The 25,231-nt window shown below is 33.5% G+C and overlaps 1 protein-coding gene across 2 annotated transcripts; it reads left to right on the top strand.

Moving 5' to 3' along the window:
* The first annotated feature begins 1,466 nt into the window (after positions 1 to 1,466).
* On the top strand, positions 1,467 to 24,733 carry LOC134252531 (stAR-related lipid transfer protein 5-like). Of its 2 annotated transcripts, none has more exons than XM_062735033.1 (6): positions 1,467 to 1,665; positions 4,271 to 4,320; positions 9,186 to 9,318; positions 16,446 to 16,563; positions 19,207 to 19,300; positions 23,961 to 24,733. In XM_062735033.1, exons 1-6 carry the CDS (start codon positions 1,576 to 1,578, stop codon positions 24,115 to 24,117), a joined length of 642 nt encoding a protein of 213 aa, XP_062591017.1. In that variant the 5' UTR covers positions 1,467 to 1,575; the 3' UTR covers positions 24,118 to 24,733. The 2 variants fall into 2 exon arrangements, with proteins under 2 accessions (XP_062591017.1, XP_062591015.1); XM_062735031.1 differs by lacking the exon at positions 19,207 to 19,300 and adding an exon at positions 18,467 to 18,560 and having other exon boundaries at positions 1,469 to 1,665.
* The last annotated feature ends 498 nt before the right edge of the window (positions 24,734 to 25,231 follow it).

Below are 25,231 nucleotides of genomic sequence, written 5' to 3'. Positions count from 1 at the left end.
TTTTCAACGCTTACTTAGATAAACCTTAATTTTTGAGTTTAAGGTCTATAAAAAAAAGGTTTATATGTACTTAAAAAAAGATGACTTTAATTGTGTGTTAAAAAGTTTAAAGAATAATTCAATAAAATTTGACAGCTAGGCTACCCTGGCATTTTTAAAAATCGAGGATTACATTGTTCATTGGTTTAAAAAAATTCTCTCCTCGTAAACAACTAAAGGGGGTAACTTTTGGAATTTCCTGTCCAAAAACGTCTCGAACGATTTTGTCCAAAATTTGCAAAAACATAGTAGATTTAGTCAAGTGTCATGTATCAAATATACAAAAATAACGAAAATTAAACGACAGGAAATTTTTTGGGGTGGGGTGTTGTACATTCTTAAATATATTAAGAACCCAAAAACAAATGTAATGTTGTTACCTGCTCTGTATGCTGGAACCAGGTACGTACTTAATTATTGCATAATTATCACTTCTGAAATATTGAAGTCAGAAGGGTGGATGTTTTAAGGAATCACTGTCTAGTTTTGAGAGTATGCCAGGGCATCAACAATAGTGGGAAACATGGGATAATTTGCATAACGGGCGAAGCCCGTTATGTAAAATTATCTCATGTTTCCCAATTGTTGATGTTCAAAAACTCTCATAACTAGACAGTGATTCCTTATAATTCCATTTCATTGTGAAATAAAATTGTAGACTTAGACATTAAAAATGTAAGACTAATAGATTTAAATTACTCGAGGACTTCCATGCCATTTTCAATAGTCCTCGCACACTGACGTCAAACACAAAGGCAGCCGCACGAGATTTACATGCATATTTGGCCTCCTTGGCGCCAGACACAGAGACAGATGCGCAAGAGATTTGCTTGCGTAATTGGCCTCCTTAGCTGCTGACCTATCGACCTGCCTAATTTACATTCCGGCAGAATTATCAAGAAATAAATTCCCCCAACTTTCAAACAGTTATCACAGAGAAAAAAAAATAGAAATGGAAATATTTTCATGTTACTCCACAATAATTAAATCCATGCAGGAGATATAAACGATAAACATCGGCTGATATTTTTATTCGGGTCAGTCTGACAAATGGCGTTCTTTTTTCTGTGTATGTTTCATCCTTCAAAGAATTCGTAATTGTCATGAATTTTTGACGCCAGTTGAAAGATCGAATTGATTGTACATGAATTGTTTTACGTCCCATTCGAGAACCACATTTCTTACTTTTCTTGACTTTTATGGAACAGATCAAAATGTAATCCGGGCTCTTACTCTAACCCCTGCTTTTTATACATGTACTGTGACATGCCCTGCACATATCACAATATAAAAAAAGCACAGAGGTTAGAGTCAAAGCAATCTCGGATAAATCAAAATTATAACTGTTTTCTCTGTTTTATTTAATTGAAGTGTGTTTGAATATTTCCCGCCACATTACAAAACCTATTCTTAGACCGAAAGTCACATGACCAAACTTATTGGCTGCAGTGTTGTGTATAAAAACGAAAGAATGAATGAACAACATTAGACATTTAAACAAACTAGAAATTGACACAAGTGTTAAAAGAAAGAACAATGGATTTCAGGAAGAAGGCGGAGGAGGTGGCTGATAGACTACAGAGGTATTATAAAATGACGGAAGGGTGGACTTCCTCCAAGAAATCGGTGAGTTTTGTCAACACATGTCTCTTATAGCTGTTTAAACCCTAAACATGTGTACGATCAATTTATAGTGGACATTTTCTAATTATGCAAAGGATCGAGACCAGAAATGTTTTAATTAATCACACGATTTATTTATCAGGAATTTTAAGTCGAGAAGCGCGGCCTGTCATTAAATAGTAGTACTGTGGTCTATTATCGAGTCCTTTCCTTGTGTGTATACACAAGAACGTAACAATTTAAAGAATTTATTTAGTATGCAAAGTCTTTAAAGATGTCCTTGAACTTACTTAAGGTGGAGTTAAAAGTTTGTAGGATGATAATGATATAATTGTTACAAACAGCGGTTAATTTGAGGAGTTAGGTCTATGTACTTATCATTATAATTAAATATTTCTAGTATTCGAGAGCATCTGGACATTGTCCAAGGTGATGAATACTGTCTTATAACAGCTGTTATATAGCCAACATGTCTTGTAATTCATTCATTCTAATTACATAAACTTGCACAGATGAACAGCTAATGATCAGCTATTTCTTCCACTAGTCTTGATTTTATGTACCATGTATGTATACATGTGTATATACATTTGATAACTTAATTTGATGTAAAGACAATTTGCTTTAATATTAAGTAGTAGTTATCTTAAGTCTTAACACTAAAGTACATTGTTGGTATATTGTAAAAATTGCAAGATATGTCAGAGTGTGGGATTTATTGTTCTAACAAAACAAAATTTGAATGATGAAATTCCTTTCAGCTTGAACGGTTGAAATATAAACTCAAACTTAAGATTCATTATAATGAAAATATATTAAGTTACATGTGTAACAAAAGAAACATAAACCTATTCCATTGTCATTTCAAATGCAGTCATCCTGAGACATATATAGACAAGAATAGATATGGGTTACCCCATATCCAAAGATATTCGACTGTTAGATTCAATATGTTATACAGTGTTTATAATGACGTTAATAAAAAAAACTGCACTGTCTAATTATGGAACTGTTGTAAATATCGTGATTCCATAGCATTACGGTCACCCAGTCTCCTAACAAACAGTACACATAGGCCTATATGTACCTGTAGCCTTGTGTGCACACACGCATTTTAATGGAGCTGTCACACGCATCCACACTTTTAAATTTTTAAATTTTGTTTTGCCGAGCCAATTTTATATTTTTTTTAAAACTTTTCTTTTCCTTCAATTATATCATATAAATACGAATTCTGATTAATAAAAATTATACAATCCCTGTTGAACTTTATATTGTTTGTTCTAACATTTGCATCTGCAACAACTTGTGTTTAAAATGGCCGGGTTGGGAAAATAACCGGGTCGGAAAATGTGTTACTGAAAACATGGAAAACCTTTTTTGTTTTGAAAATGACTGAAATATACTAATATATTTGTCGCAGAAATTACTTACATTATTCAAGTTCTATATATAATGGTATGCTGAACTTCAATTTGATTTAGGCCTATCTAACCCATGCAGTTCTCGTTTTGCTACACATACCCTACAGTTTACAAAGTGTACACACGAGCAGGCCAGGGATTGAAAATTACCATTTAATAATACACACACACAGAATGATTAATTTTTTCTTTAAGAACAAATTGTATGATAATTAACGGACTATAAACATGTACTTAATACAACTGTTGATATAGTATTATCAATTCATTGGTGAAAAGATATGAATCGAAGAATGACCTAATTATTCTCTGTTATCAAACACGTAAAAAAAAAGGCTGAGGAGGTAGACAATTTGCTTAGGAATATTGATATTTTTTATTTGCATTTCGGGGGGAAAGTGACTTTCTAATGATATTTTGACGTTATTTTTGATTTCTTTAACAAATGACATACACAACTTTACTCTAATCATGAACAATAATGTTGTATCTACTTATCATGATGGAATTATATTAAGTTACATATGTGTGAGCTGCCGAAACATGAATACAGTTATATATCTTGCAAAGATAGTATGCATTGATCGAATATATAGAAAAAGAGATGAAAGATGAATTAACACAAACAATTAGTTTTTAATATTTCAACAACTGCATCTGATGTTTTTTGTAGGTATCTGAAATAGTAGTCCTTGAGAACAATTGACTGATAAATAGGTTTTAAATCAATTAGATGAGAGAATGGCGATCTAGTACTACTCTGGTCCTTAAGCTACACTGGCCTTATAGCTATATAATAGACAGCCAGAGACGTTATACAATATATGGTATCATATAGATGATGTAAAGGGGTACCTGTTTGACATAACGTTTCTTATCCCAGTGGTTTCATTATGAAAGTTTTTATCCCTCCATATAGTAGAGCTGTTTTTGATAGAAGAGATTGTATCTAGACTCCTTTCTTTATTTATTCCCTTTTTAATACATATCATTATCATTGTACCGATATAAATAAAATCGCAAAAATTATTATACATGTATATTTATGTTGGCAAATATTTAGGGATATCTTTTAACTGATGATATAGATCGAATCAAAAGGCATATACATGTACATATGAACATATACAGGTATCATATACTCTTACAATATGAATAAAATAAAAAAAACTTTTTTTTTCCAGAAAAATTTTGAAATTTCATACCGACAGTCTGAGGAATTTTCTGGACACTTGTAAGTAGCCTTCTTCAATGTCGTGGTATCATACACTGTGAAATCACTAATTTTTTTAGTTTTTTTTTTTTGGGGGGGGGGTGTAGTCTTCTAGGTATATATATATGGAGAGATCCATGAATTAATGACCAGAAATGTAAACTTTCATATGATGCTTTTACTCACTAAACATTTTCCAACCATGAAATTGAATCCCCACAAACCAATACATGTATTTTTCCCTGAAACCTAGAAGATTTACCGTATTACCCCCATGAAAATATGTGATTTTGCAGTAGGTACCTGTGCTTTTTGTACCCAGACTTGGACATGCAGTGAAGTCATATGTGAGGGTTGGTGTCAGCTGCTATAAAATTATACAAGTTTGAAAATTAGTTTATGATATAAAATACTTAGACAGTTTATAAGGGTGGACTTATTCTCTTCTGTTATATTCACCTCCAGATAAACTTACTTGAAAACCCTAAAACTAAAATTCACCAGACAGATATGTTTGACTGTACCTGTCAATTTTAATTGACAGATGAGATGGACTAGAACAGGCATATTGAAATCTGACACAGTTACTCATGCCCCTAACATTCTCTGGGAGTTACATGATGGAGGTGAACATGCACACTTAATGGTTCAATGCCTTTAATTAAACTCATGCATCACACAATTATGCGGTAATGAGTTTCACTCAAGATAAATATTTAAACTTATTTTTTGTTAAGGATAAAACTCATAAAAGTAAGATTTTATTAAAAGTGTTTTTTTGTCTTAATTTTGGCAGCAACCAAGATCTGTCTGTCTTTTCATGTAAAAAAGCAACTGCACACATTTCTCTCTTTAAGAAATCAAACCAAAAGGTTATTCCAATTTCTTGATTCAAATTAAATCAAGTGACACACATAAAGAGGGCAGGTTCAAACAAGAGGTGTTAAAACAATAAATCTCTTGTCTAAACCCCACCAGTCTATATAGTCGGCCAAGATGCTGTAGATTAACATAAGGAATGCTTGATATCAAAACCACAAACACAACATAAAAGAAACAACTGTCTGCTCAGGTGCCTGCACCAGGTGTGATCTCTAACATACTCAGTGTGGTAGAGCCAGCAAAAGTTCAAACCAACAAATATTCTACTTATCAGGAAACATTTCATGTTTTTTTTTTTTTTTTGACTTCTATTGCTGCTGGAAGTCGAGAGAAGAGAAGAACATAATGTAAAAACATGTATAGATATATATTTAAATGGGAATTTTGAACTACATGAGTACAGATCTAGAAAAATATCATGCTCTTTATCATGAAAAAGACAGAAAATTATCATATATCATTGCATTTGTTGCAGACTTTTGGTTCTGAGTTCAAATATCTAGAAATGTCAAACCTCCTGTATAACTATCAGGAAGTAATCTGAAGACCTGAAGTTTCAATTCAGTAATTTCCAGTACTGATACAAAAAAATTGATTTGATAATCTATCTGAAAAGTTGTGCCTAAATAAACAGCAATGTAATTGTTCATTTTCACAAATTAGTTTTTAAAGGGAATTTCCATATCACACTGCTAGATTTTCTGAAGTCTAGATCACCATGCTCACAGAACCAAAGATAAAGTATCAATAAAATTCTCATAAAAGACTAATCTGTGCTCTATCTGTCTATATTTAACAGTTGATTACATAGCTTCAGTGCTTAGAATTACACATGACATTAGTGGGAATCAGTTGATTAGAAGCTTCCTGTATTTTAATCATTTCTCCATCCCCTAGTGCTTCAAATTAAAATGTTCTTTATGCCATACAGGAAACAGATTGCATGTATGTTGTACTTAAGTATTCATTCTGATGCTAAAACTTTGGTACAATATTATATAATGTTCTTGTCAAATTGTTGTGTGTTAAGATATACTTACATGTAACAAGCATTATGAAGTACAGCATGCTAATTAAGAGAATCTGTGCTTCCCACTTTAGGAAAAAAGAAGAGCATGTGTGGATGTGGGGGTGGGGGTGTGGTTGGGGGTGGGTAGGGCGACTGGTCTGATCATACTGTAAGAGGAGTGCCATGGGAGGTGCCAAAGGGTGCTTATATAATGACATTTTATTGTAAAAGCTCAAAAGTCTTTTTTTAGGCCATTTGGAGTTGTGGTATAAAATTTCATAGCAAATTAGCTACAAGGCGTCTTAAATTGTAATATTGTGTGTAAATGACAGTGTTAAAACAGACAGAATTGACGAATTTTTTTACCTTTGACATTTTGACCTCAAAATCAATAGGGATCTTCCTAATAGGGTACAGGGAGTTTATGTAAAATTTCATTGCAAAATTGTGAGGAAATGAAAGTGTTACAGTTATAGAGAAATTCATTTCAGACAGACAGACAGATGGACAGCTAAAAGACAGACATACTGAAATTAATATCACTCACTTTCAGTGAAAGCGGGGGACAATCAAAACATAGTAATAAGCAAAATACACTTAATATAATGAATCAGGCTAAATACAACAAGCTGATGTAACACTTACCTAAAATGATAAAATAAATCATATATGTCAGATATTGCTCATCCTGTTGGCACTTAATTTGCTTATATATTTGTGTTTTAGCTAAAACATTAGCTAAAACACAAATTTAAGCAAATTAAGTTCCAACAGGGTGAGCATTAGTGTAAATACATTAAAAATAAATTGAATGTTAAAAAGATGAATATTCAATAATGAGTGTTTTTCAAAGTATCAACCATCCCAACGGACTCCTTTTCAAAAAAATGTTGAGAGTGTGTGCATCATTCTATATTATTAGATTCTCACCCGTCATTTCCAACAATTTTAGTACCCAGGAAACTTGTTTCATGTTACAAATATACAGGGTGTTTTAGTCCAATTAATGCATCTGTATCATAGATTTAGACAGAGTGGCTTTGCATTCCTTATACATTCACTCACTCTCATGACTGTGTGGTCTGAATTCTTAGCGATTCAAATAAGGTATGACAAGTCTTGTGTAATGAGCTTGCACTCTATTAAACTTGAGAACGTGGATTAAAGTGATTTTTCTCATGCTCTCCTAAGCAAGCAATTTTCAAGGTAAGGGGCTGGTGATATCAAAGATTAAATATGAGCCTTGACACAGACAAACTTTCCTATATATATATCTCTAAAGATTCTGATCGAATTAAAAACTTCAGTGAAATATTTGCAGATTGTATTGATTCTATTTCAACAATTTTTCATTTCTCTGTTGATTTGTAAGTTTATACTTTTAAAGATAATCATATAGCACTAAGCTATGTACTCCTGATACCTCCTAGGCCATTGTCCCTATGGGGTGTGCCTGCAATTGACGGCATTTAAAAAAATCATCAGACACAATACATTCTGATGATCTTATCTGTTGACCTTTGCTATTGTGGACTAACTCTCCACCTCACAATAAATAAAGTGTCCTTAACTTGTGGCTGGGCAAAGGTCAAGCTGTAAATAGTCCTAAAGGGTAAACGTTAATGTCTCTGGTCACTTAAGGTGTTGGTACTGTCACTCAAGTGCTGGAATGAATGGCCGATGTCTGCGGTCACCCAGTGCATCTGTCTGTACTGAGTGACTTATCATTCTACATGCAGTCAATATCTCTATTATAAATGATCTAGAGTTCATGACTAGGGATTTTTGTGTTATGTAATACAATCTTAAAATAAAAACAATTGGAATCTCTATTATCAAATGGTAACCCAGTGATTTATATGGGTAGAAATAATTTCAGTTTCCAGAGCACCTGAGCAGTTCAGTTGGGTACAATGTACAAAGATAATGTCACGAAATTAAAACTAACTTATTCATATATTTTATAAAAAGTGATTTTATGCTGAATGGCTTTAAGTGTCGTAGAAATATTCAATACTGTACTTTTAATTCACTGTACAAAGGACACAAGGGGGCGGGGGAAGTGGACCAAGTTTCAGGAACTTAGAGGGAGGAACTCATGCACCAAATCTTGATGAACAGATATTCTTGTTATGAAGGAATTAATTATAAAGCAATTTAAACTGTGTGCACATGGTTTCTACTTACTTTTCACAGACTCAAGAGAGGTTATTGTTTTGAATGTGTGAATTACAACATTTATAGATCATTTTTCATATCAAAGTTCTGCCAGAAACAGTCTGTTGACTTGATGTTAAACAATATACAATCAATCAATCATATATCAAAGCTCAATAAGGCCAAAGTTTTTTTTTTCTCTTGGTTTACGATTCCGCCGACCCTATAGTCAGATTTTTCTTTTGAGTTAGTTTGACAGTTAGGTGGTATACTACATCATTTACCAATGCCTCTGAAAAATGTTTTCACAGTTTCTTAAATATTTTGAATTATATAATTATAAGTATACATCAAAGAATAAAATTATAGAACTATTACCATGATTACAGCCATACATGTATTCACATTTCTGTACATTCAGGTGATTCGATCATGTTTTCCCTCTTGCTACACTGAATTCAGGCTTCCTAACTTTAATCAAGAAAATGTCTTCAATTAAAATCTCTTTTTCGACATTGATTATAGATATACGGGGTAAATAAAGATCCCGTGATGCAGAAATTAGCAACATGTGCTTGAGTATAAGCAGCCCTTCTCCTAGTGTTTCCAGACAGACATTTCTTTAAATATCTACATCAGCATTCAGGTGCAGCTTGATTAAAGTTCAAATAAATTTTCTGAACTCATTTTGAAAAAATGTGCTAGAATTAAAAATTCCGAGTAAATAAGGCATCCAGGTTAAAAAAAAGTTATATTAATGAACTTGAAGAAATTTACTTAACTGTGTAAATTTTTAGTGTAAAGTAATTTTTTCGTTCAATTTTTCCTGGTATTGCAGATATAAAGGAGAGGCTATTTATAACTGTCCCCCCAAAACTGTGTTTGATTATGTAGAACCTCTGCCTGATGGCCCTAGAGCTAAATGGGACACCAATATGAAGAAAATTGAAATCTTGAAATGGATAGAAAAAGTAAGTATGAGTCACAGAGATGGGTATCGATCGTTAAAAATTTTGTATCCTGATGCATGTATTATCACGATCTTTCCCCAAATTATCATGATGATATTGTGATATTTTTTTGTGCAATTTTTACTTTAATTTCAAATTAATTTCCTTAATATTTTTTTTTCAAATATGCTATAAAGACATATCTTTTATGTATAAATATAAAAGCATGATTGGATGCCACTTTTCAACTGCAATGTTTTCAACATTTCTTACACTTAATTCATGTAAGTGTTTTTTAATAGTTTGAACAAATAAATAAATGAATAATTTCTGGAATTGAAAATAATGTACTAAATACTTATATTCTAGTCTTTGTTTATTGATAAATATCACACAATAAGAAATCAGGATATATGTATACTGATAAAATCAGGCATCCCTAATGATTCTTTAAGAAAACATACAATTTTTTTTAAAAAAATACATGTAGTGTTTTTTTAGGGGTTAAAGATTCTTTTTTACTAAATACTAAAAAAAATCCTTGAGGGGTTGGTATATTATTATTATATTTTTATTATTAATGCATTTGAAAGCTTTTCAGCCATTTACTGTATGTCTGTAAAAATAGGAAACGATTAATTCTGGACCTATTACTTTAGAAGACTATAACTAGAAATTTGACTGATCTGTTCATAAAACTAATGCCTTTCATCATTTTTAGCTCACCTGAGCCGAAGGCTCAAGTGAGCTTTTCTGATCACATTTTGTCCGTCGTCCGTCCGTCTGTCTGTCCGTCTGTATTTTCTGTCTGTCCGTCTGTCTGTCTGTAAACTTTTCACATTTTCGACTTCTTCTCAAGAGCCACTGGGCCAATTTTGACCAAACTTGGTACAAAGCATCCTTGGGTAAAGGGGAATCTAAATTGTTAAAATGAAGGGACATATCCCCTCGCAAGGGGAGATAATCAAAAAAAAAGACAAAAATAGGGTTGGGTCATTAAAAAATCTTCTTCTCAAGAACCACTGGGCCAGTAAAGCTGAAACTTACGTGGAAGCATCCTGGCGTAGTGTAGATTCTAAATTGTTCAAATCATGACCCCCAGGGGAAGGGCGGGGCCACAATGGGGAATCAAAGTTTTATATAGAAATATATAGGAAAAATCTTTGAAAATCTTCTTCTCAAGAACCACTGGGCCAGAAAAGCTGAAACTTATGTGGAAGCATCCTGGTATAATGTAGATTCTAAATTGTTCACATCATGACCCCCGGGGGAAGGGCGGAGCCACAATGGGGAATCAAAGTTTTACATAGAAATATATAGGAAAAATCTTTGAAAATCTTCTTCTCAAGAACCACTGGGCCAGAAAAGCTGAAACTTATGTGGAAGCATCCTGGTATAATGTAGATTCTAAATTGTTCAAATCATGACCCCCGGGGGAAGGGCGGGGCCACAATGGGGAATCAAAGTTTTATATAGTAATATAAAGGAAAAATCTTTGAAAATCTTCTTCTCAAGAACCACTGGGCCAGAAAAGCTGAAACTTATGAAGAAGCATCCTGGTATAATGTAGATTCTAAATTGTTCAAATCATGACCCCCGGGGGAAGGGCGGGGCCACAATGGGGAATCAAAGTTTTATATAGAAATATATAGGAAAAATCTTTGAAAATCTTCTTCTCAAGAACCACTGGGCCAGAAAAGCTGAAACTTATGTGGAAGCATCCTGGTATAATGTAGATTCTAAATTGTTCAAATCATGACCCCCGGGGGAAGGGCGGGGCCACAATGGGGAATCAAAGTTTTACATAGAAATATATAGGAAAAATCTTTGAAAATCTTCTTCTCAAGAACCACTGGGCCAGAAAAGCTGAAACTTATGTGGAAGCACCCTGGTATAATGTAGATTTTAAATTGTTCAGATCATGACCCCCGGGGGAAGGGCGGGGCCATTATAGGGAATCAAAGTTTTATATAAAAAATATATAGGAAAAATCTTTGAAAATCTTCTTCTCAAGAACCACTGGGCCAGAAAATCTGAAACTTATGTGGAAGCATCTGGGGTAGTGTAATTCTTAATTGTAGGAATCATGACCCCCAGGGGAAGGGCGGGGCCACAATGGGGAATCAAAGTTTTATATAGAAATATATATGAAAAATCTTTCAAAATCTTCTTCTCAAGAACCACTGGGCCAGAAAAAGTGAAGCTTATGTGGAAGCATTCTTGGGTAGTGTAAATTCTAAATTGTAGGAATCATGACCCTTGGGAGAAGGGTGGGGCCATTATAGGGAATCAAAGTTTTACATAGAAATATATAGGAAAAATCTTTGAAAATCCTCTTCTCACAATCTAATTAAAATTAGATGTTAGATCACGTCAGAAGTCAAATTCTGTCAACCAATCAAATCGTCACTGGCAAAATCATCGTATATTGTTGAAGCGAATAAGTCTAGAACCGTTCCGAATCTGACCTCTGACGTGACCCTCAATGGGATGTTGTTAGATGTTAGTGTAGCGAGTATGCGAGCGGATCTAACATCTAATTTTAATAAGATTGTTCTTCCCAGGAACCACTGGGCCAAAAAAGCTGAAACATATGTGCCCATGGAAAGTTCATGGGGTAGTGTAGATTTCAAAATTTCTAAATCATTATCAGTGGGGAAGGGTTGGGATGCATTATGTATAACAAGGGGGAAATCTGGTAAAGAACAGAATGGTCAAAGCTTCTCAGGTGAGCGATGTGGCCCATGGGCCTCTTGTTATATAACCTAGGTAAGAAGCTATTGACTGAATGGAGTCTGAAATAATGATCGAAGAAAACACAAATGTTGTCACCAGATTTACTGATGTGAAAGTTGTTTTATCCTCTGAATATTGAGTTAGAAATACCTTAAATTCATATAGATACCACTTCCATTAAGTTAACGGAAATCATTGATTTCTCTGCAGTTTTTAGCTCACCTGAGCCGAAGGCTATGTTATGTCACATTTTGTCCGGCGTCCGTCTGTCTGTCTATTCTGTCTAGCTGTCCGTCCGTTGTCCTTTTTAAATTTTCGATAAGCTGTTTCAACCAAACTTGCCAAATTTGGGTGAAGGGGATTCAAGTTTGTTCAAATGAAGGGCCACGCCCTCATTCAAGGGGATTTGAGAAAAAAATTTGGTGGTATGTTTTAAAAATCTTCTTCTCAAAACCACTGTGCCAAAAGATGAAACTTATGGGGAAACATCCTTAGGTAGTGTAGTTCAAGTTTGTTTTCTGTCCCCCGGGGGTAGGGCGGGGCCAAAATGGCTAGCAAAGTTTGACATAGAAATATATAGGAAAATTCTAAAAATCTTCTTCTCAAAATGACAAAGCCATAATTCATCAAATTTATATGGAAGCATGCTCAGGTAGTGTAGATTCAAGTTTGTTCAAATCATGACCCCCGGGGGTAGGGCGGGGCCAAAATGGCCGACCAAAGTTTGACATAGATATATATAGGAAAATTCTTTAAAAATCTTCTTCTCAAGAATGACAAAACCATAATTCATCAAATTTATATGGAAGCATGCTCAGGTAGTGTAGATTCAAGTTTGTTCAAATCATGACCCCCGAAAACATATGGCCACCAAAGTTTGACATAGAAATATATAGTATAATTCTTTAAAAATCTTCTTCTCAAGAATGACAAAGCCATAATTCATCATATTTATTTTTTTGTAGATTCAAGTTTGTTTCATGACCCCTCGGGATACATGGCCAAAATGGCCGACCAAAGTTTGACATAGAAATATATAGGAAAATTCTTTAAAAATCTTCTTCTCAAGAATGACAAAGCCATAATTCATCATAGTTATATGGAAGCATGCTCAATAGTAGATTCAAGTTTGTTCAAATCATGACCCCCGGGGGTACTGGCTGACCAAAGTTTTTAATTATATATAGGAAAATTCTTTAGAAATCATTTTCTAAAAAATAGCAAATCCATGATTGGTCATTTGGATTTATACTTTACAATAAAAAGCCATTTTCTACTTTTTCCTACCCTTAGTGCTCAGGTGAGTGATGTGGCCCATGGGCCTCTTGTCATTGTATGTTATGTGGGCGATAATTTTTACATTATTTCCTTTTTAAAATAAGCTGTTAGATATGATTGAAATTATGCAGGAATTCTGAAGGTAATAGGATTAAAAAACAATAATTTACATGTCTACTAAATAAAACAGATACCGAGTCTCAGAAGTTCAATTGATTTTCTGAGGGGAATACTAAGAACATAGCTAGCAGGTTTCCTGACTAAAGGATATAAAAATAAAATGATCTAAATTTAACCTTAATGAGAGATTGCTGCTGTAGGTTAGAGTAAAGTACAGGGAAGCATACTTCTTTCTTTCTGGGGCAGGTTAATTGACCTAATTTTTTTTTTGGGAAACTTTAATTAAAAAGTATTTATCACAAAAAGAAAACATATAGGTCACATACAGTCCAGAACATATGTATATTATTAAAGTAAAGTTAATTTAATTATTTTTTTGATTCAAATAGTTTAAACCTGAACATGCCAAGACTTTCATAAAAAAAAACACGACACAATTAACAGCTGTCTATATTGAAATATGAAAATATACAGTTTTCAGTTGCAGGACTTAATATGTAATTTAGGATTAATATTTTGGTAGTATGTGCATTTGGATGGTTATTTTATAAAGTAAGAGAAATGTCAAACCCAAATTACCTCAAAATAAGATTTTAGTAATCAAGAACTTTTTAGCTCACCTGAGCCGAAGGCTCAAGTGAGCTTTTCTGATCACATTTTGTCCGTCGTCCGTCCGTCTGTCTAGCTGTCTGTCTGTCCATCTGTCTGTCTGTAAACTTTTCGCATTTCCGACTTCTTCTCAAGAACCAATGGACCAATTTTAACCAAACTTGGTACAAAGCATCCTTGGGTGAAGGGGAGTTTAAATTGTTAAAATGAAGGGCCAAATCCCCTTACAAGGGGAGATAATCAAGAAAAGACAAAAATAGGGTGGGGTCACTAAAAAATCTTCTTCTCAAGAACCACTGGGCCAAGAAAGCTGAAACTTATGTGGAAGCATCCTTGGGTAGTGTAGATATTAAATTGTTAAAATCATGACCCCCGGGGGTAGGGCGGGGCCACAATAGGGAATCCAAGTTTTACATAGAAATATATAGAACAAATCTTTAAAAATCTTCTTCTCAAGAACCACTGGGCCAGGAAAGCTGAAACTTATGTGGAAGCATCCTTGGGTAGTGTAGATATTAAATTGTTAAAATCATGACCCCCGGGGGTAGGGCGGGGCCACAATAGGGAATCCAAGTTTTACATAGAAATATATAGAACAAATCTTTAAAAATCTTCTCCTCAAAAACCACTGGGCCAGGAAAGCTGAAACTTATGTGGAAGCATCCTGGCCGATTCCTGGGGTAGTGTAGATTCTAAAGTTTTAGAATCATTAAAGGTGGTAGTGAGCATGATAGGTATAGCAAGAGGGGGAATCTGGTAAAGGAATGCATCACCCAAGTTACTCAGGTGAGCGATGTGGCCCATGGGCCTCTTGTTTTACCTTTCCTCAAAGAAGTTGGAGGAGGGGTTTTAACATCCTCAGCACTGATGACTGTAAAAGGTCTTTGGAAGTGCTTCTTTATGTATGCCCAATCATTTGGACAATGTTTTTAGCATGTCTAATATACCAGTCAGGTTTCAGATGCTGCATTTTCACCCAAAAATGAGCATGTTAAAATGATTTTAAACTCTGAGCAAGTTGAAATTTTAGAGCAGCTATATGGGTTTCATCGTCAAGTAATTGTGAACTCTTTATTAAGCAGACTTGCAGGGATTATGCATCTAAGGGTGCACAATACAAGACCTGCTTTGGATGCTGGTCCTGACCTATATTTTCTGCATGAGTTATCAGGTTTAAGTTTTTGGAATAGGCCGGTATATTCCGAAATAACTATAAAACCCTTTGTTGACCAAACTTAATACGCAAGTTTCGAGATTATCTCCCTTTGTGTGCTCTTTCGTTGAGGAGGGGAGTTTTGTTGCCGCGTAAACAAACAGGTGGGACAGATATTTGATACTGTGTATGTTGGATACATTGCATCATCGATATACCGGTTTATCATAACTACACAATTGTCAGGATGCACTCTGCAGCTTGAGAATAACCGAATTAAATTAAAGGCATCAATTTTAAATCAAAAATATCGAAACAAAAAAGCAAATATCAGTGGATGTGAGACTTTTCGGGCGGGGGAAGATATATGGACCTCTAATAAATACTATACACATGCATCTGGTCATTGCACATCGGGAATCTAAATTACATATTGATTCTTTTCCTTAATTTATTTTAACTTAAGAAACACTTACTTTTTAAAAAATGTTCGTACAATCAAGAAAATCTGTTACTTTATCTAAAGACATAAGGACGTTTCTTTCATTTTCAAGTACCCGAAAAATTATAGTAGATTTGTAAATATGCATAGTTGAGCTTGATAAAATCATCAAATCCATCACTGCTTAACATTATTATATTTCTATAACATTTAATTAATTTTGAAAGCCATAAATATCGTTTTTTTATTGATGCACTTTTGTATACAGAGACATCCTGTCCCACCTCCATGCTAAAATGGGTACTTTTTGCGCCTCTATCTTAGGAGAGTTACAATCTCGAAACTGGCGTATTGTATCTACATGTAAGAATGCAGACTAACAGACTGGCTTCAGATGCTTGATTTGACCTGCATTTTCTGGATGAGTGACTGGTTTTACAACAATTAAGCTAATCATCATAAGTGATCATTCCCAAGAAACTCCATGTCTTACCTAAACCTGCACACAATAATTTATATTTGTAAATGTGGATAAAAACCTAACATTTATTGAGGTGATCTCTGTAATCCTTGCTTAAACACCTATGTTAAAATTGCTTGCAAGCTATTTAGGTGTAACACACTTGAAGAATATGTTTTACTAAATTATTATACTAATTATAATTAATACATGTATCAATGATTAGAAAGAAAATATATGAAGTATCAATAAAAGCAATAATGTAAATGTTCTGGGTATATATTTGTTTTCATGCTATATCTTAAGCTAAACTGCTGTAATGCAGTAATATATTTTTGTTTCTGTTTCAGCCTGATTTAAGAATAAATCGAGCTTGTACTGCCAGTGCAATGCTTGGCCTGATCTCACCTCGAGACTTTGTAGATCTCATTCTCATACGAGACACAGAGGAATGTCTTTCAACAAATGGTAATATCACAATAGAAGATTGGAAATGTTATTTTTAAAAATATAAATTTGATTCAACTTTTCTGTTTGATAGCACTTCACAGTGAGAGTTCTATATCCTAAACTGAAATATATATATCGTTAAGACTCCACATTGGATGAAGCTTATATTGCTAGGGTTGTTCTTCATATTCTAGTGTAAAAGAATATAACATGAATCAGAAGATGGCTCCTATGTGATGTAACGAGATTTATCATTAGAAGTTTTAATATAGACATAAAACTTCTTGAAGTAAGCCATTAGAAAATTTCATTAACCTTTTATTGATAATATCAAAATGGATCATATTTATATAGTCCGCTTATCCTGCTCCAAATAAAGATGTTTCAACAAATATTTCAACTATAGCCATATCTATAGAATTATTCGTATAAATGATAATTTGTACATGTGTCCATTTTATTTATTTATTTTATTAGTTATTGTTTATTAAAATTGAACAGGAAAAATGCAGAAAAGTACATGTACATAATTTGCTAAAATAAAATATGATGTGGGTTTAAAATAAGAGAGCTGCATTGACTGAATTCCAAATGCTGATAAGAAAATCATATAACAACCACTTATCTGAAAAAAATTCTTGAAACAATCATCAATAAATTGCCTGATAAAGGATCTTTCCATCTTCAGAGGAATTAAATATGGATACAAATGTCCCTTAATACTCCCTATCTCTTTTGATAAAATTTCCAGAAATAGAATATAAGTCCACTGAAATCATATCTGGAAACAAACATTTGATAGACATCTGGGAATGGTATAACTCAGTCTGTACCACAGGGAAGTTTGTATTCATTTTAAGCTAATTAATCTTCCTCATTTAAAAAGGTCATTAATTTCCTTAGTTATTGTCTTATTAATGCATTGAACTCTGAAAAAAACAGAAAAGTACATGTACATAATTTGGTACATTAAAAATATTGTCTGTTAAAACCCCATCCAATGCTGTTTTTTTTATCTCCCTCTCTTCCTTTTTCTCCCTTTTGTTTCTCTATATGACTATGATCAAAGCATAGAAAGTGTTACAACTGATCATGCTGATCTGAAAAAAATTGTTGATTATGCAATCATGCAATAAATTGCACATGATAAAGGAGTGCACTATGTGTCAAACCCTGCTTCATTTAGGCATAGTACATGCATAATGCAACACTAATTATTATGCTGACTGTTGTTATTATTTATGCTCAATCCATTTGATTTTTTTAATGGTGGTAACAATTTCCAGCACTTGCAAAAGCTCATAAAATCTTCATGCTAAAATTAGTTGCATGCTTAGTTATTTTGGTTACTAACTCTAAATAAATCAGGATTTTCTGTCCCAAAGATACTCATCTTTATTTTCTGTTTTGTTAGTACTTAGTAAGACTGATTTGTTTACAGACGTGGATTCACATTGATAATTTTCTTTTACATCCTTCAATCAAGCGCTATATAAAAAAGCATTTTCCTCATATCAATTTAAAAAGGTATGTAATTAGTTTGAAACTTTGTTGTACACATTTATTAATGCAGTCCTTAGAATAAATTTAACTGTTTTCAAATAATATTTGTCTATTTTCTCTTCTTCTGTCAATAAATTAAGTTTATATATTTAATAAAATTCTCCCAATCAGTGATCGTCTCTGTGGCGTAATCGATAAGGCATCGGACTAGCATTGTGTCCATTGTGTCCATTGTGCATTGAAGAATTTCTCTAAAAGAAGGCCGTATGACTATGATCAAAGCTATATAAATCCTTAGACCACTATGCGATAATAGTAGGGTATGGGTTATATAGAGACAAACTGACAGGAAGCATAATAATTAATAGCAGTGACATTTTGGTCTTCCTTCCTAGATATAAGCTTGGTTTGATTTCAGCTATCAGTATCGATTACCCAGAATGCCCGGAGGCCAAGGATCATGTGCGGGGTTGGAACTGGTCATGTGGCATGATCTGTGTCAAATACCCAGAGTAAGTCACATGACTGTACCCAGCATGCCATGCGCCTAAAGGAATGGCTTAATTTAGACTAACACCTCTATTTTTTCTAATACCTACGTCTATAATTTCTTTTTCATTTGTTAAATGTGATTCACATGACAATTTTGTAGAAAAAAGGTACACTTACACTTCCATAAAAGTTGATTCATGTTATCATGATAATAACAAGTGTATATTGTAATGATAAATAAATCATGAATGAAAAAGATAAAATCTATCAAGGTTTAATTAATCAGCTAAACTCAAGAGTTCACAAAGACACAGAATACTAGTATACAGAGGAAGATTACAAAATGGTCCTATAAGTTCTCTTCATTATTTGCAATGCAGAGTATGTTTATTGTCATGGCTTCAGACATAATTTGCTAATCCCTTTACATGTATATTGGCTGCTTTGGTGCCTTCAGATAATTAAGTTTTGCTACTTGAGAAATATCATTATCCTCGAAATACAAAAAGTTCCTAATAGTTTTAACACTTCCTTAGACTGTTAACACAGAGTGATAATGATAATATCAAAGCAGAGTGAAATGAATATTTTCAAGTAGCAAAAATGTATGAATGGGTTGCTTGCACATAAATGGTCAGTGCTTGTTACTTTGAGCTTGTTTTGTAGCATGTAGTGTGGAGCTAGAGGAATTTCCGGAAGAAAAGAAGTATGTAAGAGGATGGAATTACCCCTGTGGAATACTAGTTATAAAATATCCATCGTAAGTAGGATTAGGAAAAAGTCAAAAATTTAACATCACCATTTTTTCCACATATGTTTGGCTTTGATGTTAAGTCATTTTAAACAATCCCAAGTTTAATTGAAATGTAGTGACATTTTTATACCCCCCGCAAACAAAGTTTGGGGGGGGGTATATAGGAATCAACTTGTCCGTCTGTCTAGCTGTCTGTCTGTCCGTCTGTCTGTGCAAACGTGTCCGGTCCATATCTTTCTTACGGAGGAACATTACAATCTACTACTCCACACAAAGATTGCCCATGACCTGAGGGTATGTCATGACCTTGACCCAAGGTCATTTGGGGAACTTCAAGGTCACTGGAAGAAAAAATTCATTATTCGTGTCCGGTCCATATCTTTCTTATGTTTAAACTTGGTAGGTTCTAATATCATACAAAGATTGCTCATCACCTAAGGGTGTGTTTTGACCTTGGGTCAAGGTCATTTAGGGACAAGGTCACTGAAAGAAAAATTTCATAATTGGTGTCCAGTCCATATCTTTCTTATGGATAAACTTGGTAGGTTCTAATTTCACACAAAGATTGCTCATGACCACAGGGTGTGTCATGACCTTGACCCAAGGTTTTTGGGGAAGTTCAAGGTCACTGGAAGAAAAATTTCATAATTCGTGTCCGGTCCATATCTTTCTTATGGATAAACTTGGTAGGTTCTAATTTCACACAAAGATTGCTCATGACCACAGGGTGTGTCATGACCTTGACCCAAGGTTCTTTGGGGAAGTTCAAGGTCACTGGAAGAAAAATTTCATAATTCGTGTGTGGTCCATATCTTTCTTATGGATGTAGGTTCAATTTCACACAAAGATTGCCATGACCCAAGGGTGTGTCATGACCTTGACCCAAGGTCATTTGGGGAAGTTCAAGGTCACTGGAAGAAAAATTTAATACTTTGTGTTCATTAGTGGTGTCTGATTCCTCCTGTCCAAGGATGTGTCATGACCTTGGGTCAAGGTCATTATGGTCACTAAGAAAAATTTTGTTATTGGTGTCTGGTCCATATCTTTCTTACGGATAAACTTGGTAAGTTCTCATTTCACACAAAGATTGCTCATGACCTAAGGATGTGTCATGACCTTGGGTCAAGGTCATTTGGGGAAGTTCAAGGTCACTGGAAGAAAAATTTTATAATTCATGTACGGTCCATATTTTTCTCATGGATAAACTTGGTAAGTTCCTAATTCACACAAAGATTCCTCATGACCTAAGGGTGTGTCATGACCTTGACCCAAGGTCATCTGTGCAAGTTCAAGGTCACTGAAAGGAAAATTTCATAAATTGTGTCTGGTTCATATCTTTTTTATTGAAAAACTTGAATCTACTACTTCACACAAACATTGCTTATGACCTGAGGTTGTGTCATGACTTTGAACCAAGGTCATTTATGCAAGTTCAAGGTCACTGACAGAAAAAGTTCATAATTCATGTCTGGTCAGTATATTTAGTCTATTTTTTTTATTAGGCTGCGCCTTTGTTTCATTTATAAAAAATATAATGAGCAATTACATTTGTACTAAAAATGTTTTAGCATTTCTCTCTTTTCTTAGATCCATAAAATATTCATGATTTAGCACTTCTGAAAAACCCAGCGGGGGTATTTTGTCCCGTTTGGACAGTTCTAGTTGTTATTGATTCACCAAACATGTAGCATACCATTAAAAAAAATTAAATAAAAAAATATCTTATTTTTATTCATTTTTTCATTTTAAAGTATTATAGAACGATTCTGAAAACAACAACTTAGCAGGTGATTTTGAATGTCTTCATGCGTGTCTGAAAAGTCACGGGAAATTTTAACATTTACATACTATTTTCCAATAACAGTTAACGCATTATCTACATGTAACAAAAATAAAACAGATAAATGTTGAGGGAAGCTATCCTTGAATCACACACTTTACAAAATTAACTTTGAAATGTTGAGCACCATCCAAGATAAACTTAGGAAATGTAGATGAAAGCTCTGTTTCATTTTTAAAGGTTGAATTATTATTTCCATCTGTATTTTCTCTAGTAGTGCTCGAAAATTTATAGTCTTTGATATGAAAAAAATAAAGAAAACAAAATTATCAGAAACTTATCACCGTCTGTTCTTGCAAATATAACATCATTGTTTCTTTCTTGCAAGTATAACATCACTGTTTCTTTCTTGCAAGTATAACATCACCCTTTTTTTCTTCATGACCCCCGAAGGAAGATTATCTTTGATTGCTCCAATGGCTAAAAATGTGAATGTTTTAGATGTTGTTGGCATTTTGCAGACTCTTCGCTTAATATCGATTTTTTTTCCCCACCGAGTACAATTTGATTCTATTTTCTACTGCTTTCGTTGAATTATAGACAGCGTGACATTAATTTATAGCTAGTCTGTTTATTATCACTTTTTTGATAGAAATGTATGTTTGATGAAGACTTAACTTTTCTGCTGCGTTTCTCAGAGCCAGATTTTGTTTCTTTAATGATTTAATTGTAAATAGTGCAGTAGCGACAAAGTAAGGGGAAACCCTCTTTTCCTCTTATTGCTAAGGTAAATATTGTTTTAAATAGTTTTAAATGAGTATTGAATAAAAAACATCTAGAAGAAAAAATACATATGTAAATGAATGTTGCATTTCTTATCAGTTTATAAAAGTATGTACATGATAACTAATTTTAAAGCTTGTAGAAATTCTTTGTGAAGTGTAAATAGAAATAATATCTTGGAATTGAAAACAAAATAAGATCGCGCGATTTTTTTTTTCGCTTATCTAGAATAGAAAAATATTTTGAACTTTACAAAGGTACTTGGGGAAAAACTATGCAGACTGGTATTCTGTTAAAAAAGAAATCCTCAGAGAAGGTCAGGTGAACAGATAAAGTCTAGTGCCCGGTATTTAAATATTTCACGTAATCGGCTGCTGATGTATCTTATACATGAAATACATGTACTTCTAACCAATGTTATTAATTTTGTATGGATTCTATTTATACCTGTATGCATATATATATACTGACACGCAAAAACTCAAGCAGTTATCTACAAATATCTTGCAATATCCACAATTATCCAAATATCCACAAATATTTTAACAGCGAGAAACAACTTGATTAACAAGCAAAGTCAAAGAATTGTGGTCCCCGCTTTCGGTGTCTTTGTGGGTGAGATGTCATTATTTATGGCATATTATGTCAAATATGAACACCCTACCATATGTCATTCAGAAATTATCACCAAAGTTGGATTTTTTGAAAATTAGGTCAATCGTGAAGGACATTAGGTCAAGGGGTCAGAAAGCCTAGCATGCTCGGAAATATCTTGTCACAGGTAATGCATATGTCAAACAAAATGAAAGCCCTATCTTTCTCAATCAAAAGTTATAAGGAAAAATTAATTTTGAAAATTCTTCATGGTCAAGGTTACAAGAAAAAAAAACATAGTGCATTTAGAAAGGTCTTGTCACAATGCATAGGTACAGTTTTGAAAATTCTTCAAGGTCAAGGTTACAAGATAAAAAACATAGTGCATTTAGAAAGGTCTTGTCACAATGCATAGGTTTGATATGAAAGACCCATCTCCTCTCATTTAAAAGTTATGGCCAATTCAAAGCAATTTCTAAATTATTTAAAAGTATGTCAATTTTTCAAGATCAAGCTCACAAGTTCACAAATCATTTAAGTAAGTAAGGCAAAGTTGATCTGTTCTTTCTGAAAAGTTGAAAGTAAAAAGCAAGAAAGCTCTCAATTCAAGTCAAAGGTGATGATCAAGGACAGGGTTAAAGTTTCTCAAAATTAAGTCAAACTCAAAGGTCAGGGTTAACAGGCGAAAAAAGTGTTTGTTTCAAGAGCGAGTTCTTTTCACACGAGATACACAATTGAAATATGAATGCCATAGGTCAAAATCCAAGATCAAGATCGAAAGGTCAAAATACACACCTTTTTGTAAAGTGAGCAGAAAAGAGACGACCTCTAAACAAAAGGTAAAATGTATCACAAATAATTGCATCCCAACCATTAAGACACCAAAAGTTGTAGACCACAAATCTTGAATTTGATTTCTTATTTAACGCGTCCTTTTAAGTTTGCCTCGTACCTTGGTACGGCAACGAGATGAAAATCATTCAGATGTTAAATTACCAACTAAACAAACATGATGTTTTTTTTCTTTAAAGTACATAATTATGTTTTAGATTTTATTTTTCTTCTTGAAAATATAAGTATAGTGCGGTATTTTTCATTCTTTTAACTGTCAGAAAACATTCTATTAGCTAGGTATACAAATATGCAGAGATCCCATGTTTAATTTATTCCTGCGAAAGTACTACAATTATTTCAGAGGAATATTTTACTGATGAGAGAGCTATGGATAAAAAAGGATAGAGTAATTAAACTGCCTCTGTCTGAAAAGTAATAATTTGCCGCTGTCAGGCGCTGTGATGCATATTCTGTTTTTAAGCGGTGTGTTTGTAACTAAGGCACTGTTTCAAAATTTTCTCAAAAGTCGCGGTGTTGAATTTACTACTTCTTACAAAATATTGTTTGAAAATGTTATTGAAGGTTTACTACGAAAAGATCTAAATCAGAATTATTTAAAATTGTAGTCTCTTTTTCAGACTTGTATTTAATTTTTGCCCTTTAATCTATTTACAGAGATCCTAATAAGTGTAAGCTGGTCAGCTTGATTCAGCCTGATATCAAGGGAATGCTTCCTAAGAACGTCGTAGAAGCTGCCATCCCAGGCTCCATGACCGAATTCTTCACAAAGCTTGAAGAGCAACTAAAGAAAGACGGAAAGATCACAAGCTGAGGACTTATACCACTGAACATAGTGCTTGTTGTTTATCTTTATTTATGTGATTTGTTGTCCAACACTGTATTGTTGTGAAACCCACAGATTTTATTTATCTAGAAAAGAACAAACGTTAGGTCTTTGTGATGTTAGCGTGGTAATACTGGTAAAAACGGGGGGAAAACATAACAGAGTTGGTTATCTGTGTGCCTTCCAACTAAAATTTCCAAAAGCGAAATCCAAATAGAGATTATTTTTTTTTAATTTTTCAATTCACCAGTTTTTAAAAAGAGTTTTAAATTATTTTAAATTGCAATATAAACTATACTGTCAAAATAACTTGCCAAAAATACACAACTCTCAAAATATATTAATATACGTATAATACCAGGTAGTGTGTAGTTAGTTTGGCTATTGCTAATTTTTTTTTTTATCAAAATGCTGTTTAGGCCTAGAAAACAATTGTACAAGATACACACCATTATGATGTAGGAGCTGAAAGGTCCAAGTTCTATTTTTTTAAATTGTATTTTAAATAACACTGAAAGTAATGAGAAATTGTCAGTATTGTTTATTATACACATTTTATTTCTTGTACAAAATATATGAGGGAAATTAAAATTGTCAAACTGTTTATTCTGAAGTTTATTATAATGGTATGAAAGATTCTGGACATCCTGTATTGGTGCATTTCCATATATTTCCAAGATGATACTTTAAGGTTATCATTTTTTCATTCTTTAGGAGCCAATTGAAGATTGTATAAACGCATTCCTTCTTGGATAATTCGTATGCACATTTAGGGATCGAGTGGTCCTATGTTCAAGTGTACAGACAGGATTCTTTTCAGGGAATTCGTACAATTCACGAATCCGGAGTTCTCAGTTAATGTAAGGCGTCTTTTGACGGTTTAGGGGGAAGATATAATGAAAGTTACAGGGGGAAAAACCGCTCACCTCATGATATAAGCACGTACATTTTGAAACGTTTATCATATAATAAAAGGATTTTTAGATTGATCAATGTTCTTTATCTTCACTATTTTCAATGCAGAAGTATTTTTTAACCTCTTTAATACTTGCAAATCACTCATACCCAGAAATTTTGAAGTATAATGGGAGGTCTACGGTGG

This window comes from Saccostrea cucullata, unplaced genomic scaffold, assembly GCF_032062105.1.
Source record: "Saccostrea cucullata isolate Sc308-1 unplaced genomic scaffold, CSIRO_AGI_Scuc_v1 ctg167, whole genome shotgun sequence".
In the NCBI taxonomy this organism is placed as follows: Eukaryota; Metazoa; Mollusca; class Bivalvia; order Ostreida; family Ostreidae; genus Saccostrea; species Saccostrea cuccullata.
The sequence above is the reverse complement of the archived record's forward strand: the minus strand, read 5'-3'. Positions and strand labels throughout refer to the sequence as shown.

Coding starts and splice junctions, on each gene's coding strand:
- LOC134252531 (XM_062735033.1), top strand. CDS start 1,576: ATGGATTTCAGGAAGAAGGCGGAGGAGGTGGCTGATAGACTACAGAGG. Junction 1,666..4,270: donor GGACTTCCTCCAAGAAATCG/GTGAGTTTTGTC, acceptor TTTTTTTTCCAG/AAAAATTTTGAAATTTCATA. Junction 16,564..19,206: donor GGAATGTCTTTCAACAAATG/GTAATATCACAA, acceptor CTTGTTTTGTAG/CATGTAGTGTGGAGCTAGAG.